Source organism: Diorhabda carinulata, chromosome 11 (assembly GCF_026250575.1).
Source record: "Diorhabda carinulata isolate Delta chromosome 11, icDioCari1.1, whole genome shotgun sequence".
NCBI lineage: Eukaryota > Metazoa > Arthropoda > Insecta > Coleoptera > Chrysomelidae > Diorhabda > Diorhabda carinulata.
The window spans coordinates 11,628,379-11,646,605 of NC_079470.1; the positions used below are offsets into that span (position 1 = coordinate 11,628,379).

Genomic DNA, 18,227 nt, shown 5'->3' on the forward strand with positions numbered 1-18,227 from the left:
AAATAAAATTACCTCATCAATCAATAAAAACATGATATTTTTTTTAAACAAATATCTTTTAATAACTCGGTCAATATGTTGAAAACAAACATACTGATAATTTAGTACAAGTCAGGTAACTGAATTTTGATTTATTTGCATTAAAACTTGACCTAACCACCTAATAATTTTAATTTGGCATTCACATCACATTATAATTATCAATTAAATAATACTGGATAGATTTTTTTGATCTAATTTAAGAAACAGACGTTGGAATAGGTAAAAACAAAAAGGTAATCATCTACATGTATTTGATATTCCTATATTGCAAGCATCAGTCTAAAGCTACTCTTTCCATCACAGCTCTCCATAAAATGATAAAAATTCTGTAAAAGGATTGAAATGCCTTTGAAAAATAATTACCAGCTAGGAAATTATCAGTACTACAGTTGCAGAAACAAAGTATTACACAAAAAATGCTTACAGGAAACAAAAAAATGAAGAAGCAACTATGAGAAATATTGTGAAGAAACAAGAATGCCAACCAAGAAAAGTTTCTAATGCAAACTTAAAATAGACAATATGAGTGGAAGATATTCTTCTTTTTCCTGTCCTTGACAAGTATTTCTATAAAATTCAGAGTTTTCCTTTAATTTCATCCTTGTTTCTCTATCTGGATGTCTTATTTTTTGCTTTTTCTTTGGTTTTCCTACTTCCTGTGTTTTCCTGGCCATGATTAATAGTTTCATTATCAATATATTTGTGAAGATATAAAGTTCAGCTAATAGACCAGACTCACATTGTTTGAATACCAACGACTCCTTGCGAGACTCCAAATCCACCAAAACAGCAAAACTTCAGCCTTAGATTATTCTTCATGAAATATTCAAGAATGCCTAATGAATCTCTATTTATATGTGTAGCTTCTGCTTCTGGATAACTCTCAAAGTAATGCAGGACCTGAGTGAGAGACACTGTCACAGATATCAAAAACATTTACTAGGAGCAAACACCAGATACTATTTCGCTAGTCTCAGATGAGCTCTGATCCATGCAAACCCTCTTCTTTTTAAGTAAGACCCAGAAAAATTAAAAGATTTTATATCAAATCCCAATTTGCACAAAAAAGATCATGATCCAGCACATCAAATGCCTTGAAGTAGATAGATATGACAGATTTTTCTTTATCAAGTGCTCTTATTATGTTGTCAGTGATATTTAACATTGCAGTTGTTGTACTATGCCCCCTACGGAATCCTGAGTGTGCACTGCTCTTTTGAGGACTTTTGCAACTGCTAGCAACGAGCTTACAGGACGCAAATCTTTTAACTTTAGGTACAGGATAGGCTAAACATTTCCCATTTATTAAGTTGAATTGACGTAGTAAAGATTATTATTTAGTAATATAGGAGCTGGATAGATATTCAATTAAATGATCGTCCAATGGTTGATGAGAAAACTACCTTTTTGTCAACTAATTTCAATGCAAAAGCAAATATCAAAGTTCAGTTACATTTAAATCTCCAATCAACCATCATAGAGAATAGATTATAAAAAACTACAATTACATAAATCAGACATTCACTTTATCGAAACCTATATTATATTAAAAAATAATTACTACCGATTTTTTACTTATTAACCTCCACTCAATTGTTTCTCCAATCTAACTTTCAAAGTTAACTTTTCTTCCCTTAGTTCGGCCAATTCTTGACTAAGTTCTTGACAAATCCTTAATAATACGGTATTTTCTTCTTGTAGCTGTTGGAACAGCTGCCACTTGGCTTTGTCTTCTTGAGATACGGGACTGCTGTTCACTTGGGGTTTTCTGTAGATTTCAAAAGCGCCGTGTTTTCTCGGCGCTTCTTCACTAGTACTTGGTTGGGAAAATTGTGCAAAAAGTTTTTTTCTTTCAGCTTCATAAACATCTCCTCTGAATATTCCTTCAGATACGTTTTCATATTTCTCAAATTCGAATTGTTCAAAATTAGCAAACGCTTCTGCATGAGAAGAGGAATCCCCTTCAGATCTTTGGTTGATTAGTTTCTTGGTTCCTTGAATATTAGGACTAATCCTAGGGGGAACTGTCGGCGGCGCCCCAAGTTTACTAAGCCTATTTAAGTCTAGAGAAGAACTTCGACCATGGGTTTTAAATGGTCTAGGTGGTGGAGGGGGAGGTTTTTCCTTTTTTGGTGGAGGGAAGGCAGGAAGGCTTACAGGACCTTCTTCAGCATTATTTTGATTATTAGGAGGGGGAGGGGGAATTGCTCCTGGTCCGGGAATATTTATTTTCTTTGCTTGAGGACGTTGTATGGCACTATTTTGTGCTCCAATATTCAAGTTCTGTAAATTTTGCGAGAGCGCGTTTTCTGAAAATTTTTTTGGGCTATGCAAATCCATACCATCAGTTTGATCTTCTACATGATTATTACTGGCAACTTCTGGGGTAAGGCGTAATGGTACAGGGTGGAGTATTTTGGAATCCTTATCTAAAGTAACTTTTTGAAAGTCAAAATTTACTGGTTTGGGTCCTGGAGAAGACACGGAACTGGTAGGACTATCAATAAATTTGGTCCACTCTTTAGCTGTATCTTTAGTCTGAGGGGATAATATAGGTTCAGTTTCAGGACTAACTGAAAGTGGAGTTTCATTTCCAGGTACTAGAGTAGGTGGTAGAACATCGGGTAGTTCAATATGATTTCTTCTAAGGACAACCAGATGCATTGCTGTATTGAATTCCTGTAAAGAAAGTGCTCCATCTTTAGTAACATCTGCTAGCTGCCAGATTTTCCTTAGTTCGTGAATGGGAAGGCGGGATTTTTCAAAGAAGGTTCTAGCTATAGGACCTGCTAATAAGGCATTAGTGTCAGGTTGGAGGGATCTAAACTGATTGGTGTAATATTCTCTTTGTTCATTAGTTATGGTCCATACTTCACTTGAAACTTCAGTATCTTCTTCACTGCTGTGCTTTTCAGAAGATTCTTCTTCAGTTCCTAAAAAATGATTTTATATTAAAACAAATATACATTTTGGAATATTTAACATTGAATTGTAATTGTTTATTTACCTAATAACTGCCTCTGTTCCTCAGAAATAAGTCCATGCCACACTCCCGACACAACCCAACTCCTATCTTGAACACTATTAGTTGGAGTAGGACTATCTGAGGTTGCACTAGACATATCTGGAGAACCATTTCTTACAGTCTCACTCTCTATTTCTGAATCTGTACTGGCAGTATCCACCTAATAAATGAAAGGGCATTTAAAAAATTAATTTTTAGATAAATAAAATATTACTTACTTGTTCTGTGTAATCATTTGGATGATGCCTAAGTTCAATTAAATCTCCTATGGGACTTTTATTATCAATAACAGTCCAAGTAAAACGAGGCAAGGGAAGTTCAACCTTTGAAGTTAATACTTCACTTCTAACAGGAATGTTGGCTTGATAAGCTGCCACCAGCTTCAGTGCAGAAAAAAATTGTTTTTTATTCAAGTAGTTACTACCGAGAGCCCAGCAAATATCTGATATCTATAATTAATAATGTACTGTACATTGTACTTATCCAAACTGTTTATAAATTTATAAAATTGTGCACAATAAAGAAAACCTATTGTGTTTAAATTTGATTGATGACAGTATATACGAACATGCGGATAATGGGTGAATAATTTAATTACAGCCTATCTTTATCAGGATTTAATGATAGTTACAATAAAAATTGAAGGTAAACAATTGTTATCCAAGTGCACAACTGAAACTTACTTGTGAAATGACATCTTCGGGTACACTCCCCGATTGAATTAATTCAATTGTCTTTGTTAAGGATGCTTTACCGGAATTATCTTCATCACAACACAAGAAAACATCTGAAAAATACCTTTGTAACGTATCAGAAAGCTGTAAATCATCCATTTTTCAAAAATATATTGTGACAGACATAATAACCTATTCGTTTTGACGTTTCCAATTGAATATGACACATGACTTTTATAACGTTCAGATTTGCCAACGTACATTTGGTTTATTTATGTTTTGAATTGATATGGGGTTAGTTGGATTCTCATGTATTAGTTTCTAAAAGTTAAAAATTCTATTCTTCTTATGAATTATAATTTTTAGTTTATAATAGAAGCAGTATTGAAAATTGGAGTTTACCTTCATTGATATTACAACTGAAGTTCCCGTAAATTAAACAGCTGATTGGATCAATTATTTGTATAAAAAAAGAAAAACAACGAAATATATGAATGTAAGTAATACATCAACAAAACAGTGAGTTTTATTTTCATAGCTACTTTGACATGGAGAATAATCGGCAAACAACTCGAAATACTGTCAATACAGAATTAACATCAACTCAAATTAATGCTGTTGAAGATATGGTAGTTGTACCATCTAGTTCGCAGGCAGAAGGTATAGTACGGGATAACGAAACATATTTTTTTCTTAGAAATGCATTTTAACAACTTTGGATTTGTAGATACTTCCTCTATGGCTACTTCTGAGGTAACAAATAATATTCAAACGCCTTTAATCATCAATGGTGCTGGTAAATACATAAAAATTCTTAATGTAAATGAAATATTGTAATTTTAAATTACTAGGTATGAATTTAGAAAGACCAAGGGTGATACTAGTCGCTAATTCAATAATAAGACACTCCTGTCCTCAATTGGTACACATCATAAACCCAAGTAAGTGACTAGAATATATTGATTAGAATTTGATTAGAGGAGATTTTGTTTTTCAGATCCTCATGTGCATATAGGAGAAGACGATGTAAACAACACTTTTTATCGCCGTTGCATTGAACTGAAATATGAACTTTTGAAACGAAAATTAAATTTATTAAAACTCAAAAGAGACGGTCTCGCAAAACAATTCGATACAAGAATGAAACTTCTCAAAACTCGTATTTATTTTGAGAAAAAGAAACTATATATATTTCGTAAAAAATATAGGTGTTAATTTTTTTTAAACATTTTTCAAGTTTATAAAAAAGGATCATTGAGGAAACAAAAATTTCTTATAATTTTGAATAAATATTACTTCAGACTTTCCTATAAAATTCTCCATATCATTTAACGACTGTTTTTGTATGTTGAATAGTTTTCTGTAACCTTTGACACTATGGGATTGTTTTAAAATACATACAGGGTGGTCTAGAATTGATGTTTATTAATTTATAGAGCTGCAAGTACTTTTTCATTTATTTCTTTCTAAATCTCTAATATATCATTCTCTTTTTGAATGTCAGGATTGTGGTAAAATTAATTACTATATTCTATAGTTCAATACAGAATGAGTATTAAAAATCAAAGAAACATGGAGGTTTTAGATAATAATTTATTACTCCTTCATATTATACTTCCCTTTGAAAACATTAAAAAAAATCGGTATTTTTGTATAAAAAGGGTCTAACAGTTAGTCTTTCATCTAAAACAGTTCATAGTTAATTTTTCCACAATAGGTGGCGGATAGTGAAATTGCACATTCCTAAATTTGATTTTATCTCCCATTGGAAAACAGTATTTTAGCCCAGTTTGATACACATTTTCATTGTTTAATGAAAAGTGTATTAACACGTTGACTGCTGTGTGTTTATCGTATATGGTCACATTAATTTGATTTTTGTAAAAAGTTGAAAATAAACTTTTACTTCTTTGTTTAACAATAATTTGAAGTATTTAAATTTTAATATGTGAAAGTAATGCAAAATGCCTACAAACTAAAGATATTATAACATTTTTTTGAAATTCTATTTAAATATAAATATTTTCGTTCTCATGTCGACGTACATAAGTAACACCATAATTAGTGCCATGTTCAAGTGAATTCTTCTCAGATTTTTATTTTTCCCTTTTCTGAAAAAATTGCATTTGACAGTAGTTTGAGCGTTTCACTGTCTTTCATAAAGAATTAGAAGGAGCTAACATGTCACCAAAAAAGTTCTAGCTTTTGAGCTTACACTTTTTCCATGATTTTATCTTTTTTTTCTAATTTTATGAGACTTGTTTAAATCATTTTTCTATTTTTCTACTACTTCCTGGATTCCACTGTAGCATTGACAAAGATTAGGTCCTTTTCGACTTCTTTTAACCATTTTCTCTATCTTCTTTCAACCACTTTTCTCTTCGTCTTGTTTCAACCGCTTTCCTCTTCGTCTTCTTTCAACCACTTTTCTCTTCTTTTATCTCCTGGATCTCATTTTAGCAATAACAAGTCTTAGACCCTTCTTTACTTCCTTTAGTTCTAAAAATAGTTGTACATAATTTTGGACAACATTGTATGTATATAAATTTTGTACAAGAAATTCATTGAAGTGAAAACGATGAAAAGCATCAAGGTAAATACTTCATTCATATTCTTGTGTCAATTTTTATGATTTCATTATGGTTTTTCTTCGTTCTTTACCATAAGTAAAATGTTTGTTCATTCTTCTTCTTTATCGACAATCTGTCAGCAGCAATGCAAAAGAATTGAAGGCAATTTTTATTGAACCAGGTTCGCATCTTCTTCCTGTGCCTCTTTTCCCAAATATTTTGCTTTGTAGGATGGCTTGGATCGATGCATATTATCTGCATTCATTTCCCATTATGTGGCTGAAGTAGTTTGCGAATTTCTATCGTTATCATCACTTATTCTTCCAATCTTCTGAGGACTTCTTCATTTGTTACTTGGACAGTTCAGTTCTTGAGTATTCGTGAGAGGGATTGGGATTCTTGAAGAAGGCACTCACCTATTTTCTATATATTTTTCACATTTACATTTTAAATGAATAATCTGACTATTCTTAAGGTGTGTATCTTTCAGATACAGTCAATATAAGCTGCAGTTTCGCTAGTCTAGATTTCACAATCAGTTTCTTCACCATTAATGAGTTTTCATATTTCATTATTCAAAATAAATTTTTACACTTGAACAACAATTCACAAAATATGTATTTCCAATTCTTTAAGCTATATATCTATATCAAATTTTCAAGATATAATGTTTTTGTCAATAATAACCTTCAGTTCAAAATTCCATTAAGACAACACATTAGCTTAGAAATTAATTGAAAAGAAACAGTTCCAATGTAGAAATCATTTTCCAATTTTTCAGACACACCTCGTATTTCTATATATATACAGGAAACTCTGGAGAAATATTTAAAAGATGTATGTTTTTTTTCAAACTGTATAAAACTTATTAATAATAGCTACAATTTTCATATTTTGACTTTGATTTGTTAAAACCCACATTATGTAGCTGTAATACTTGATTCAATTACCTTTGTTACGTTAGTATTTAGTTAAAAAGTTTTCAGTTTTATCTGAATTTGATTATTACTTTCTATTTCATATCACATTCCAAATAAATATTATTTTAATAATAATTATAAAGTTTATGTATAATAACTAATAAGTCAAGTACTTATTTAAATTGTTGGATTCTCATCAACAATAAAAGTTTTGAAAATATTTTGTGCAAACACGTTAGACTGTATCAATTGAATTTATTTATTGAAATGTAAGAGTTTTTTTATATAAATAAAGAGATGAATGTAAGTTTTGTTTTAATATCCAACCATTTTGAATAAAATTTACATTTTAGCCATCTTTGTTTTATTGCAACTATCCAATATCCCTCGTATTTGTGATATCACTTTTTCAAACGCCCCGGTAATTACAATCCCACGCTTCTTATTATAGGTCATCCTAATTCTTACAAAAAACCTCTAATGAAATTCTGGTTATTCTAATCTTGATATTTATTATTTAGAATATCTTCTACAAAGTGTATCGAATCTTTTTGATTACCACATATAGATTATTATCTAAAAACTATAATTTAAAAAAAATGTGCCAATTGAATGTATCAATATTCCCTCGTATTCAAACATGTAAATTAGATTACATAATTTTATTGAATTTTATTAATTAAGCAGTTTCCATAACAAAAAAATATATCGTAAAATTCTTTTAATATTATAAGTCACATATAAAAAGTTGTGTACTTATTCACTCTTATTTCTTTTTTCAACAGTTCTTTTATAGAAAATTACCTAGCAGTAGACCCGACCTCGATAGGGGAACATGCAACCCCATTTACCATTACCAAAGTCCCATTGTTCAAATTTCGAATCAAATACAACACGGTTCGACGAATGCAGTTGCAGACGGTTTCTATTCATAAATTTGGCGAATTTGGGGTACTTATCCGTTGAACGTTGGCAGCCATGCGCCCATAATGGAAGTTCACATATTGTCTACCAGACGGCGCGAGAGAGCCGCGACATTTTACATGGTTATTGACTGACTGGTGCTGTTCTGTTGTAAATATTGTTTTTTTCGGTGTGTCGAAAACTGTGTGTGATTTTAAGTGTATGGTGCGTGTGTGTGACTGTGTACGATGTTCAGAAAACCCGCAGGTTGATGGAAACCTACGTGAACACCGTGAAAAATCCGCCATAGGTACAATAGCCTGTGGTAAATGTATAAGCAATGTCGGCGGAGGGCCACCCTACAGGCGGCTGTAATGTCTAAGCCATGGATGTCGAAGTGAAACAGAGAAATAGGCGGAGAAAACGCGCCCAGCGTATGCAGGCACAACGAGAGATCAACAAAGCTGACCATCTCGATGGAGACAGCGGTGACGAAGATGTCATTCAGGCGAAGCCCCCGAGACCCCCTAATAGACGAAAAAAATCCAAAGAACCCCTCTGTGAAGAGGACATTATCGACGGGTTCTCCATACTCCAATTCAGAACATATGATGACTTAGAGGTAAGCTTTTGTACGAAGATTTTATATACATCTTCCAAACGTTTAAAAAACAAGTAATTACTTGCAAAAATGACTAATTACGATTCAAATAGTACGTCTAAATAAAGAAACTTGTTATTACCACATTTTTTAGTGTGGTTTCTTTGTTGTTTAAGTTACACAACAAGCCAATACTTTTTGCAGTTATTCAGTGAAAGAATTTTCTTTCGATTATAATAAGCTTAGATAAAAATACGCAAGAGATTTTTAACGGTTAAGCAAAAATAATAAACACCCAACTGTTTATTAGTGAAATATTTTAGGATTCATTTTAAGCATCCAACCTCTTCAATGCAAATAAACATAATTATTAACCAAAACACATAAGCAATATCTAAACCTAATTATATACACAATATATTGAAGTGATGTATAATATATAATCATTATTTAACTAATATCTGTTTTGATTATGATTGATATGAAACGTCTATTGCTTGTATAGAATTTCGAGAAACTTTCTTTTGTACGTATAGAAATTAATTGAAAGGTTCAATCAACATTTATTTCATGGAATTTTACTTATGTTTTGTTGAAAGGTATTTGAGTGTCGTGTGTCTGTAAATAAATCAATGACAAGTGTAAAATTTAAGGAATGTTTATATTTATTCTAATCGTTTATAAACAATTAGTTGGGACAGTTATATGTCGCAAATTTTCAGCGATATTTTTATTTATATGTCCTTAAATTCTACAGTTTGGAATATAGAATTGTTTATAAACATGAAACGAAAATAACCTTCAAATATTTCTTTCAAGTAAATTACAATTCTTAAATGCTGATTAAGTATAATCTGGTATAATTTTGTTTGATCTATTTTGCTATTTGCTTTTATAAAAGACACGTTCCTTCAATAATATGGGTTTTTAAGGTTGGGATCGTTTGAGTAAATGAAGTATCTAAAATTTATGACAGATGTCACCTACTTTATTAAATTTTTATGTTGTCATGTTCATATTGTTAAATAGAAAATGTTTTTAAGAGAATTATTCGAAATTCCAAATATTTATTTATAATTAAACAAAACTGATTAAAGACAGATAGAAATTCGCTTTATCGTTTTATAGAAATGATGTTGCATTAGTTCTTCAATAAATTCAATAAACATTTAAGGTTCAAGAGGTTATCAAGTTTTTTTACAAATAAGTTCTTGTACAAAAATTTTGGCTTTGTTTGCACAAATGCAAAATCACCTCCATATTTTTTTGTTCTATCCTTTTCTGTGGTTATTTGAAATTGAATTTTTTCATTAATCTTTTATGTATCTTTTTTCATTTTAGTCTATTCTTCAACATCTTATTAGATTATCATGTCTCTAATTGTTTTCCAATTTTGGATGTTCTTAGAACTTTTTCAAAACATTTTAATATTTAAATTAATATCTGCTCAGCTGTGGTATGTTTACAATTAATCATTATATGTAAATTATCACTTCTTCTTATCACATTCCTATTATTTAACATTCATTCACTTAAATTATTCATATACTTTATAAACTATGGTGTGATCAATTTGAACAAGTTTTATAAGCCTCAATACCAATGAACTTGATTAAAATCTACATAATTATAAAACAAATATAGATGATTTTGATTAGTAGTAATTTTTAAATCAACATTATAAATATGTACATGATAAGAAGGGCAAACCCTTGAAAATATGCTGATAATAAGAAATAGGAGTAGTATCAACATTGTTCTATTCATTTTTTGAATTTAAGTGGCACACAAACGTTCCAAATGTACTAATGCTTTCAAGTGCCTATTTCATTTTATAAGGAATGTCATATTTTACATTCTATAGTATTGTCCAATGAAGTATTGGGATCTTATCATAGTATTACATTAAAACCAACTACAAATCTAGAAAATATAATTTTGTAAAGTTGAGCAAACAAGAATGATCATATACCAAGGATTTTTTATAGAAAATCTTTAGATAAAAAATAATAATAAAAGCTGCATTAAAAAAAATATCATCTTCCACTATTAGTTATTGGTATTTAATTTTTCTTATACTCAAAGAAACAGAACAGAAATTTTTGCATGTGGACTTTTAACGCAATTTCAATAATTTATTGATAATTGGATAACTTCAGTTTTTATTTTTATTATATTATATTTTTATCACAAGTCATGTACTCTTATTTCTTCTTTTTTTCCGTTGACCTCTCCATAATTTTCCCTCTATTATTGCCCATAAATGAATGCATTGAGTAAGTCTTCCCCTTTCTAGCCTTATAATGTGTTTTGTCCCCTTTAATACATTTTACCACGTTCAATGAGAATCCGATATGAATTATAAAATTATACCATTACATAAAATTAAGTGCTTAATGACATTTAGCTTGTTCAATTTATAAAATTATTTTCGAAGTAATCCTTATTTCAATAATTTCAGTTATGAATATTTCAAAATCTAAATGGCACCCGAAAATAATTTAAGGTAACATAAAAATATTGTGCTAACTTCTCAACACTTTCTCACCAATTATCAACAATAATTATGTAAATGTAGTCATAGAAAAAAAATGTTAAATAGATATTTAGAATTAGTAATAAGTTTTTTTACATACATTAACACAACTTGATAAGCGTTTTTTTTATCAACAACGTTAACCAAAAATACTTAGTATATTATATAATAATCTTAACAAGGTTATTATATACATAAATGGTGTGTACATAAACTGTGAGTTGCTAGCGAGTACGACGATGGTCCCAGGAGTAGCTGTCCCAACAAAGAAAACAATTTCCTTTTAGTTCCATATACTTTTTCAATTGACAATCATAATGAGAGTATGATACTCATATGCCAGTAGAACAATATACTGTCTAAATGACAGATGAATTTAACTAGAAATAAGATAATTTAATGAAAACATAATAACTATTTAAAGCACCTAAATTATAAAATACATTAGTACAAAAGAAAAATAAATAATAAAGTAAATCAATATTAATAATCCATCATATGAATTAAAAACTCTGTTAAATTTTTATAAATGTGAATTTTGGTATATTTACTAAATTTAGAAGTGTTACTGTAATCCTGAATCGACAAATTTTTGAAATTTTTTGGACTTGAAAAAATTATTATTATTGCTTGATCTTCCATTTTATATTTATAACTAAAAATTCAAAATACTCAAAGGGATTTGATGTTTAAAATAAGCGTTAATGATTCAATCATTTTAATGTGTACCATGTGAAAAGGTTTTGAAAAGTTTAATGCAAAAGTATGATTAAACGATTTTAAATATGAACATTGATATTGCAATAAGCACACGTCTCATCAAAATTCACCACTTAGTGAGGTCATCAAAGCAAAAGTCATTCAAGGAATTTTTGATGGTTAAATGTTGAATATGAAATAATTTTTAAAAAGTATCTGTTCCACCTATAAAACACAAAAGGCACAAAATTATTTTTATTTAAATAGGAATCACCATGTTTTAAAAACCTGGCACACCTTTTCTTTCTTTTTTGAATTTTTCAAAAACTATGAATGTCCTAATACCTTTTTGATGTGTGTTCATAAGTTTTAATTCGTGTATAAAAAATTTAATTTAAAAAGTAAGACATTTAAGAATATAGATGAAGCAATGGGTAGTTTTAATTAATAGAAAAGAATATATGAAATTAGCTGTGGTGATTGTGACAGAAAGTAAATTGGGCAGACTAAGAGATCCGTTATTGTCATCATATTATCATTACATAAATATTAATAACGTAAAATTGTTAAAAAATGTATCCAATAATAAATTGTTGGATTCATTTGAGATCATTGAAATTGCTAGATGTAAGGGTAGCCAATTCCTTACAGGAGTTTTTCCCGCTGTAATTAATTTTCTCGGGAGAAGGTTTATTGATGAGAAAATGTAGTATAAAACAGGTAAGTCAAGTCGTTAGATTTTAGATCACCTCCAGTCTCTGAAGACGATCTCTTGGTTATCGAAACGCGCGTCTGACAGAATAATTGTGAGTGTTGGTATAGTGGTGGTTTAAAAAGTGTATTTTCATAGAGTCAATATGAGTGAAGTTTTAATAACTATAAGAAATTTAATTAAATAAATCTTATGTTATGTGTAAGTCTCGTGAGACTGTCTTTTATTTTCAATAGAAATTATCGAAGCATAAAATATTTCTTAACGTTAAATTTTGGAATTCACTATCTTTTTTAAAGTCAATAACCCATTGAGTATCTAGCCGACACGTTTAGTTAAATGCTAAAAAATCGATGGTGAACCTGATTTTAAATGGATTTTTATTTTAGAAAATTTGCATATCACAGAAATTAAAATCCACTCGAGATAAAGAGTTTTTTACGATTATATGATATCGTAAAAATATACGTCAAGTAAAAAATTACTAACTCGTCAACTTGAAATTGGATACCTAATTGTCCAATTAATTTTTGTCACTGAATAATTCAAATTATAATAAGCGATAATATACAGGATAAGTCATATAACATTCAAAGCAGTTTTTCCCTACCTTTATGTTCCCCTATATCATATATATTTTAAAATCCATAAATTGAAATGTTCCTTAAGAAACTTAAATAACACATTTAAAAAAACTATTAACGATACAAACTAAATTTTTAAAACATATAATGAAAAACTGACGTTCGAATTCCAAATAGTTTTTCTACATCATTTCATCTTAATATGAGATACGTTTAGTGCTAGCTGCGCAGAGATTGATATTAGGTTCCGATTTAGCCAGCTTCGGTATCCTAGTTGTGTTATATCCAGCCGATTTCTTTTTTTTTACACTCACAGCACTAAATCCGCATTAATCTAACTACGAAGATGGATGGAAACTGTAGCAACAGTTTCCTGCTCCTTTTATATTAAATATACAGTTTCAACTGATTCGTTTTTCAAATCTGGAAGTTCTTCTTTATACTGCATATTGAATATGATGGAAATGAAATTATTTTAGATCAAAAAACCTCCCTTTCAAATCAACTGATAGAATAATCCGATGGATGACAATGATAACACATTTGGAGCCAATGAAACTGTTTTTCCAAATGCTTTACTATCGATTGTTAACAGATACTGCGTTACTTAGAAAAATTTTAAAACATCGGCCATAGGGAAGTTGTCTTGACGATGCGAAACACCGAGTTGATGGTTTGATCTTGTGCCAATAATTGAATTGGGCATCCAGAGCAAAAGAGATAAACTTGTGTCGGGTCCACTTTGGAATTGCCCTTATTAATATTTTCACTGCGACGCCTTTCTATAGTCGGGCCAGTGAGGCTTTCCTGACTTTGCCCCATTTTAGTAGGTCTAAACCAGAGGTGTCAAACTCAATTTTGCAGAGGGCCATATATCAAATATTGAATTCGTAGGGGGGCCAGATAAAAAATAAAAAAAATGGTCTGAAATATCATATAAACATCCGTAGACTTGAGAGTAAGAGTATTTAAAACATCCGTAGAGGAATCGAATGAAGTCTAAAAGCTGTAAAAAACACGATTCTTCTTTCTGTGACACATCGCGATCGCGGGACTTATTGATACGGCCCAGGCAGGGGCCGGAAACGGCCCGCGGGCCATATATGGTTTAGACGAATGTTCTGTGCATTCTAATGAATTCAGAAATTACTTATAAAGTCATACTTGCAGTGAAAAGGTTAACAATCAAATTGCCCCATTGTGGGACGTGGGATCCACCTTTGGAAACACTGATTTAAAGGGTCTCTATTAAGCAAAGTTGACTTTTTTTCAAATTTTTTTATAGCTATATGAACCTCATATAAAATTTGAAAATTTCAATGCTATACTAGCAGTAAAAATTTAAACTGCATATTTTTCAACCAGTATACCTTCAGATGTTGAGACAAGCATACTCAACAGATGTGAATTTTGGCTCTAGGGGAGAGTGGGAAATCAAATTTATTTTAAAATCAATAATTTACTAGATATTTTTAAGATAATATTTTTTAAATCAAGTTTTAAAGTCTTGGGCGTAATTTTTTCTTGGATTGAAGATAAATCCACTGGAAAAGTCATCCATATACCACCCGCTGTCCATAAAGAAAGGGTATTGGCCGACTTATTGACCAATCTCTGAGCAGTATTATAGACGAAAAAATTCAAATTGTTGAAATGTACCCCATGTTGAAAGGTGTCCCGCTTTCCCCTATCCAAAAATTGAAAAGTTCTAATATTGAGAAAACCACAAGATAAGGTTACTAGTCATTGTTGTTTATTCTTCTTTTTCAGCTACTTAATAACTCCGAGCTGTAAGGCTCTTTTTTATTTTACTATTTTTATCTGTCTCTGCTTTTTTCTCCCAGTTTTTACCTTTTAATTTTCTTATATAGTTTACCACATCAGCGTTATGGTCTACTTTGAAATCCCTCAGATTCTCGAGGTCTCCATTAAAGTGTCCACCTTTATTTAAAGTCTGCTACTTAACAAGAACGAACTTCATTTCACTTCATATCTCATAGATTTAGAAATTGTGAGGTTCAAGAAAAGGTTTATGATGTTGACGTATCAATTATTCACGTGCTTTTAGTTCTAAAACGTTTTAATTAAAATAGTTGAAACGTAAAACGGGAGTAATAATTAGTTATATATATATTTTTACTCAAATCTAGTAGAACTAAATTGAATTATCTAACCATGAAAATACACGCCTATTCAGAGTACGATTCCGAACACGAAAAAATACCCATCGACACGCGAGATCACATTTTTTCATACGTAAAAAAGACTGGGAAGATAATGGGTCTACGTATATCTACGGAAAGCACGAACGTGAATTGTTACATAATTTTGCATGTTGGTATTTTGTAATTACCAATCAATCAATGTATTGGACAAAATAAATGGAATTTATAAAACCACGTAAACGTAAAAAAACAAATACTTGGAACATTGGACAACTAAAATTAAACGTTGCCATATTTTACTAGTAGACGTTTTGATTAAAAAAGCTCGACGTTTCATCCTGCACAATCACCTTGACTCACTCAATGAATGGTAAACCAAATGGCGAACATAGATCAACAACATTAGATAGATCAACTTCACAACGCGACCAGAATTTCGCCTGGCAAAAACAAAAATAGATTAGACAATGTAGACATCAAGTTTTGTCAAATAGAAACTCTCAATATCCAACAAAATTCTACTGAACACACTGTTCACATTACCACTTCACCAATACTCACAATTACACTGTTTGACGCGCGTTTCGATAACCAAGTTATCGTCTTCAGAGACTGAAGGTAAAAGGTTTACACTCCGACAGTGTAATTGTGGGTGTAGGGGTAGTGTAAATAGTGTGTTCAGTCTGTTTCCAATGTATACACAAACTTGCTTCTACTATTGAAGAAGTGATTTTTTGTTCTGAAACTTGCGAAAGTTAACGGCATCAGAGGCTGAAGGTAAAATAAAACCTATTACCTATTTCAAACTAAATATTCCCACCAAAAAACCTCCTCCAGCGTAATGATTCCAGAAGGAAAATCTCTTTCGGCGGGAATTCTTCAAGTACTCAGCTATAGAGTGGGCGTCCACTCTATAGTTTAGTAGTTAAGGCATAAATATGAAAATTACCGACAAGGAGGTTATCTTCCTGAAATTATTTTTCGTAGGAAAATATTTATTGGTCGAAAATTTTAGTATATAACAGGTAAATCGAGTTAATAGGTTTTAGTTTAACTTCAGTCTTATCGAAACGTGCGTTAGGACAGTTGGTGTAGTAATAGTGCAAACAGTGTGTTCAGTATGAATATCATCAACGGTTCCAAAAATTCCAGCTTAAGAAAATTCCAATCTATAAAGCTTCCTATAACTTGCATGAAATAATGGGATAGGACCTCGGTTCTATTTTGTTGGTTTTCGAAACCCCGAGGTGATGATTAATAGGAACGGATGGGGGCATTCGTATTGCGACGTTAGAGGTCGAAGCGAAAGCATTTGCCAAAAACGCTTTCATTGATCAAGATACTGTCCTAGTTCTAACCATAAACGATTCCAGCTAGCGATCCACGGACGTTCCTCCGATGACTCGGCGGGCAGCTTCCGGGAAACCAAAGCTTTTGGGTTCCGGGGAAAGGATGGTTGCAAAGCTGAAACTTGAAGGAATTGACGCAAGGGCACCACCAGGAGTGGATCCTGCGGACAGATTGAGAGCTCTTTCTTGATTCGGTGGGTGGTGGTGCATGGCCGTTCTTAGTTGGTGAAGCGATTTGTCTGGTTAATTCCGATAACGAACGAAACTCTAGCCTGCCCACGTGGCTTATTTCGACATCCCAAAGACCCGTCGGTATTGATTTTCGGCTGGTTATATGGAAACCGATTTTGAAGACGTGCCAAATCAACATAAATTAAAATGATCCAAAGGGTTCAATCTAGGGTAGAAAGGACTTGGTTTATTATATTGATTTGATCATTCCGTAAGTTCAAAGTGTAATTCTAAACATGATCCAATAATACGATAAAAAACAATGACAATGAAATAATACCGTGTATCCACGATACAATTTTCCGAAATGAGAATCGGCAATTAATCAACTTGCCAATTCTTCGGGGATTTGCATTTAAATCTGAGCGATTTTACATTTCAAAATAAAAGTATTGACGTCTGTAGTAATCGTACGGCGTGGAATCCTCTCGCATAATTAATTTGTAAATTGGTCAATAAGAAGTGGGCGAGCAGCTACTCAACCCAGAACCGACGGAGGGTTAGAGAGAGACCCTCGATGTTTCGAGGGATCTTTTCGTTCATAAGACATATATGAAATATCAGCCCAACCAGACGATACAAAAGGAATGGGGTCTGCATCTTTTATAATATCTAGCATTGAGGCTATCCAGATAGATTTAATAACGACACCGATTCACTATCGTATCGAAGAGAAAGAATAGAAGAAGACAAAAAAGGGAGGTTGTCAATGGAGTATCAAAGAATAGACTTTGTGTTAATGTTAGGAGTATCAAGATTATTTAACTGTCGCCGCATTCTATGAAGTAGAGGGCGTTTTTGTGTGCGATCTTTCCATTTTTCCCATAAACAATTTCTAATGGGGAACGTAAAGACGGTCGTTCTGAGCCCGCGAGGCACACTACACGTAGAAGCTTCGGTATCTTAATTGAAATTGATTATAATCACCTACCGAGTAATACAAACCGTATCAATATAATCAATTAGAATCGAAATCGATCGGTATTAAAATAAGATCGAGTAGGAGTCGTAGGAATATTGTTAAATATACATAACGCTCATAATTCAATGGTATACGAGGTATTTTACAAAATACGAATGTGCTCAGAGGTGGGGGGTACTTTCATTTTTTGTAATATCGAAAATTATTATTAAGAAAATTCATTTGAAATTTGTTCATGTTTGATTACTACGTATATGACAATAATTTATTTTACTCTAAATAGTTTACGTCATA

The 18,227-nt window shown here is 31.4% G+C and overlaps 3 protein-coding genes across 8 annotated transcripts in view; 2 read left to right on the plus strand and 1 right to left on the minus strand.

Moving 5' to 3' along the window:
* Window positions 1-1,045: 1,045 nt before the first annotated feature.
* Window positions 1,046-3,980, minus strand: LOC130899379 (ralBP1-associated Eps domain-containing protein 1). The gene is made up of 4 exons (XM_057809288.1): window positions 3,751-3,980; window positions 3,286-3,516; window positions 3,050-3,227; window positions 1,046-2,975 (listed from the first exon to the last, which is right to left on the minus strand). The coding sequence occupies exons 1-4, from the start codon at window positions 3,898-3,900 to the stop codon at window positions 1,621-1,623; spliced, it is 1,914 nt and encodes a 637-aa protein (XP_057665271.1). The 5' UTR covers window positions 3,901-3,980; the 3' UTR covers window positions 1,046-1,620.
* Window positions 3,855-7,538, plus strand: LOC130899380 (uncharacterized). 3 transcript variants are annotated; one of them, XM_057809290.1, is made up of 5 exons: window positions 3,855-4,052; window positions 4,108-4,401; window positions 4,469-4,537; window positions 4,593-4,682; window positions 4,739-7,538. In XM_057809290.1, exons 2-5 carry the CDS (start codon window positions 4,290-4,292, stop codon window positions 4,954-4,956), a joined length of 489 nt encoding a protein of 162 aa, XP_057665273.1. In that variant the 5' UTR covers window positions 3,855-4,052; window positions 4,108-4,289; the 3' UTR covers window positions 4,957-7,538. The 3 variants fall into 3 exon arrangements, with proteins under 3 accessions (XP_057665273.1, XP_057665274.1, XP_057665272.1); XM_057809291.1 differs by having other exon boundaries at window positions 3,937-4,035; XM_057809289.1 differs by having other exon boundaries at window positions 4,000-4,401.
* Window positions 7,539-8,244: 706 nt separating this feature from the next.
* The window catches only part of LOC130899657 (autism susceptibility gene 2 protein-like), a 205,264-nt gene continuing 195,281 nt past the window's right edge, over window positions 8,245-18,227 (plus strand). For 2 of the 4 annotated variants that reach the window (XM_057809761.1, XM_057809762.1), the window contains exon 1: window positions 8,245-8,756. In XM_057809761.1, the coding sequence (XP_057665744.1) occupies window positions 8,520-8,756 (237 nt within the window). In that variant the 5' untranslated portion in view covers window positions 8,245-8,519. The remainder of the gene's footprint in view (window positions 8,757-18,227) is intronic. The other 2 variants (XM_057809760.1, XM_057809763.1) reach the window with 2 other exon arrangements.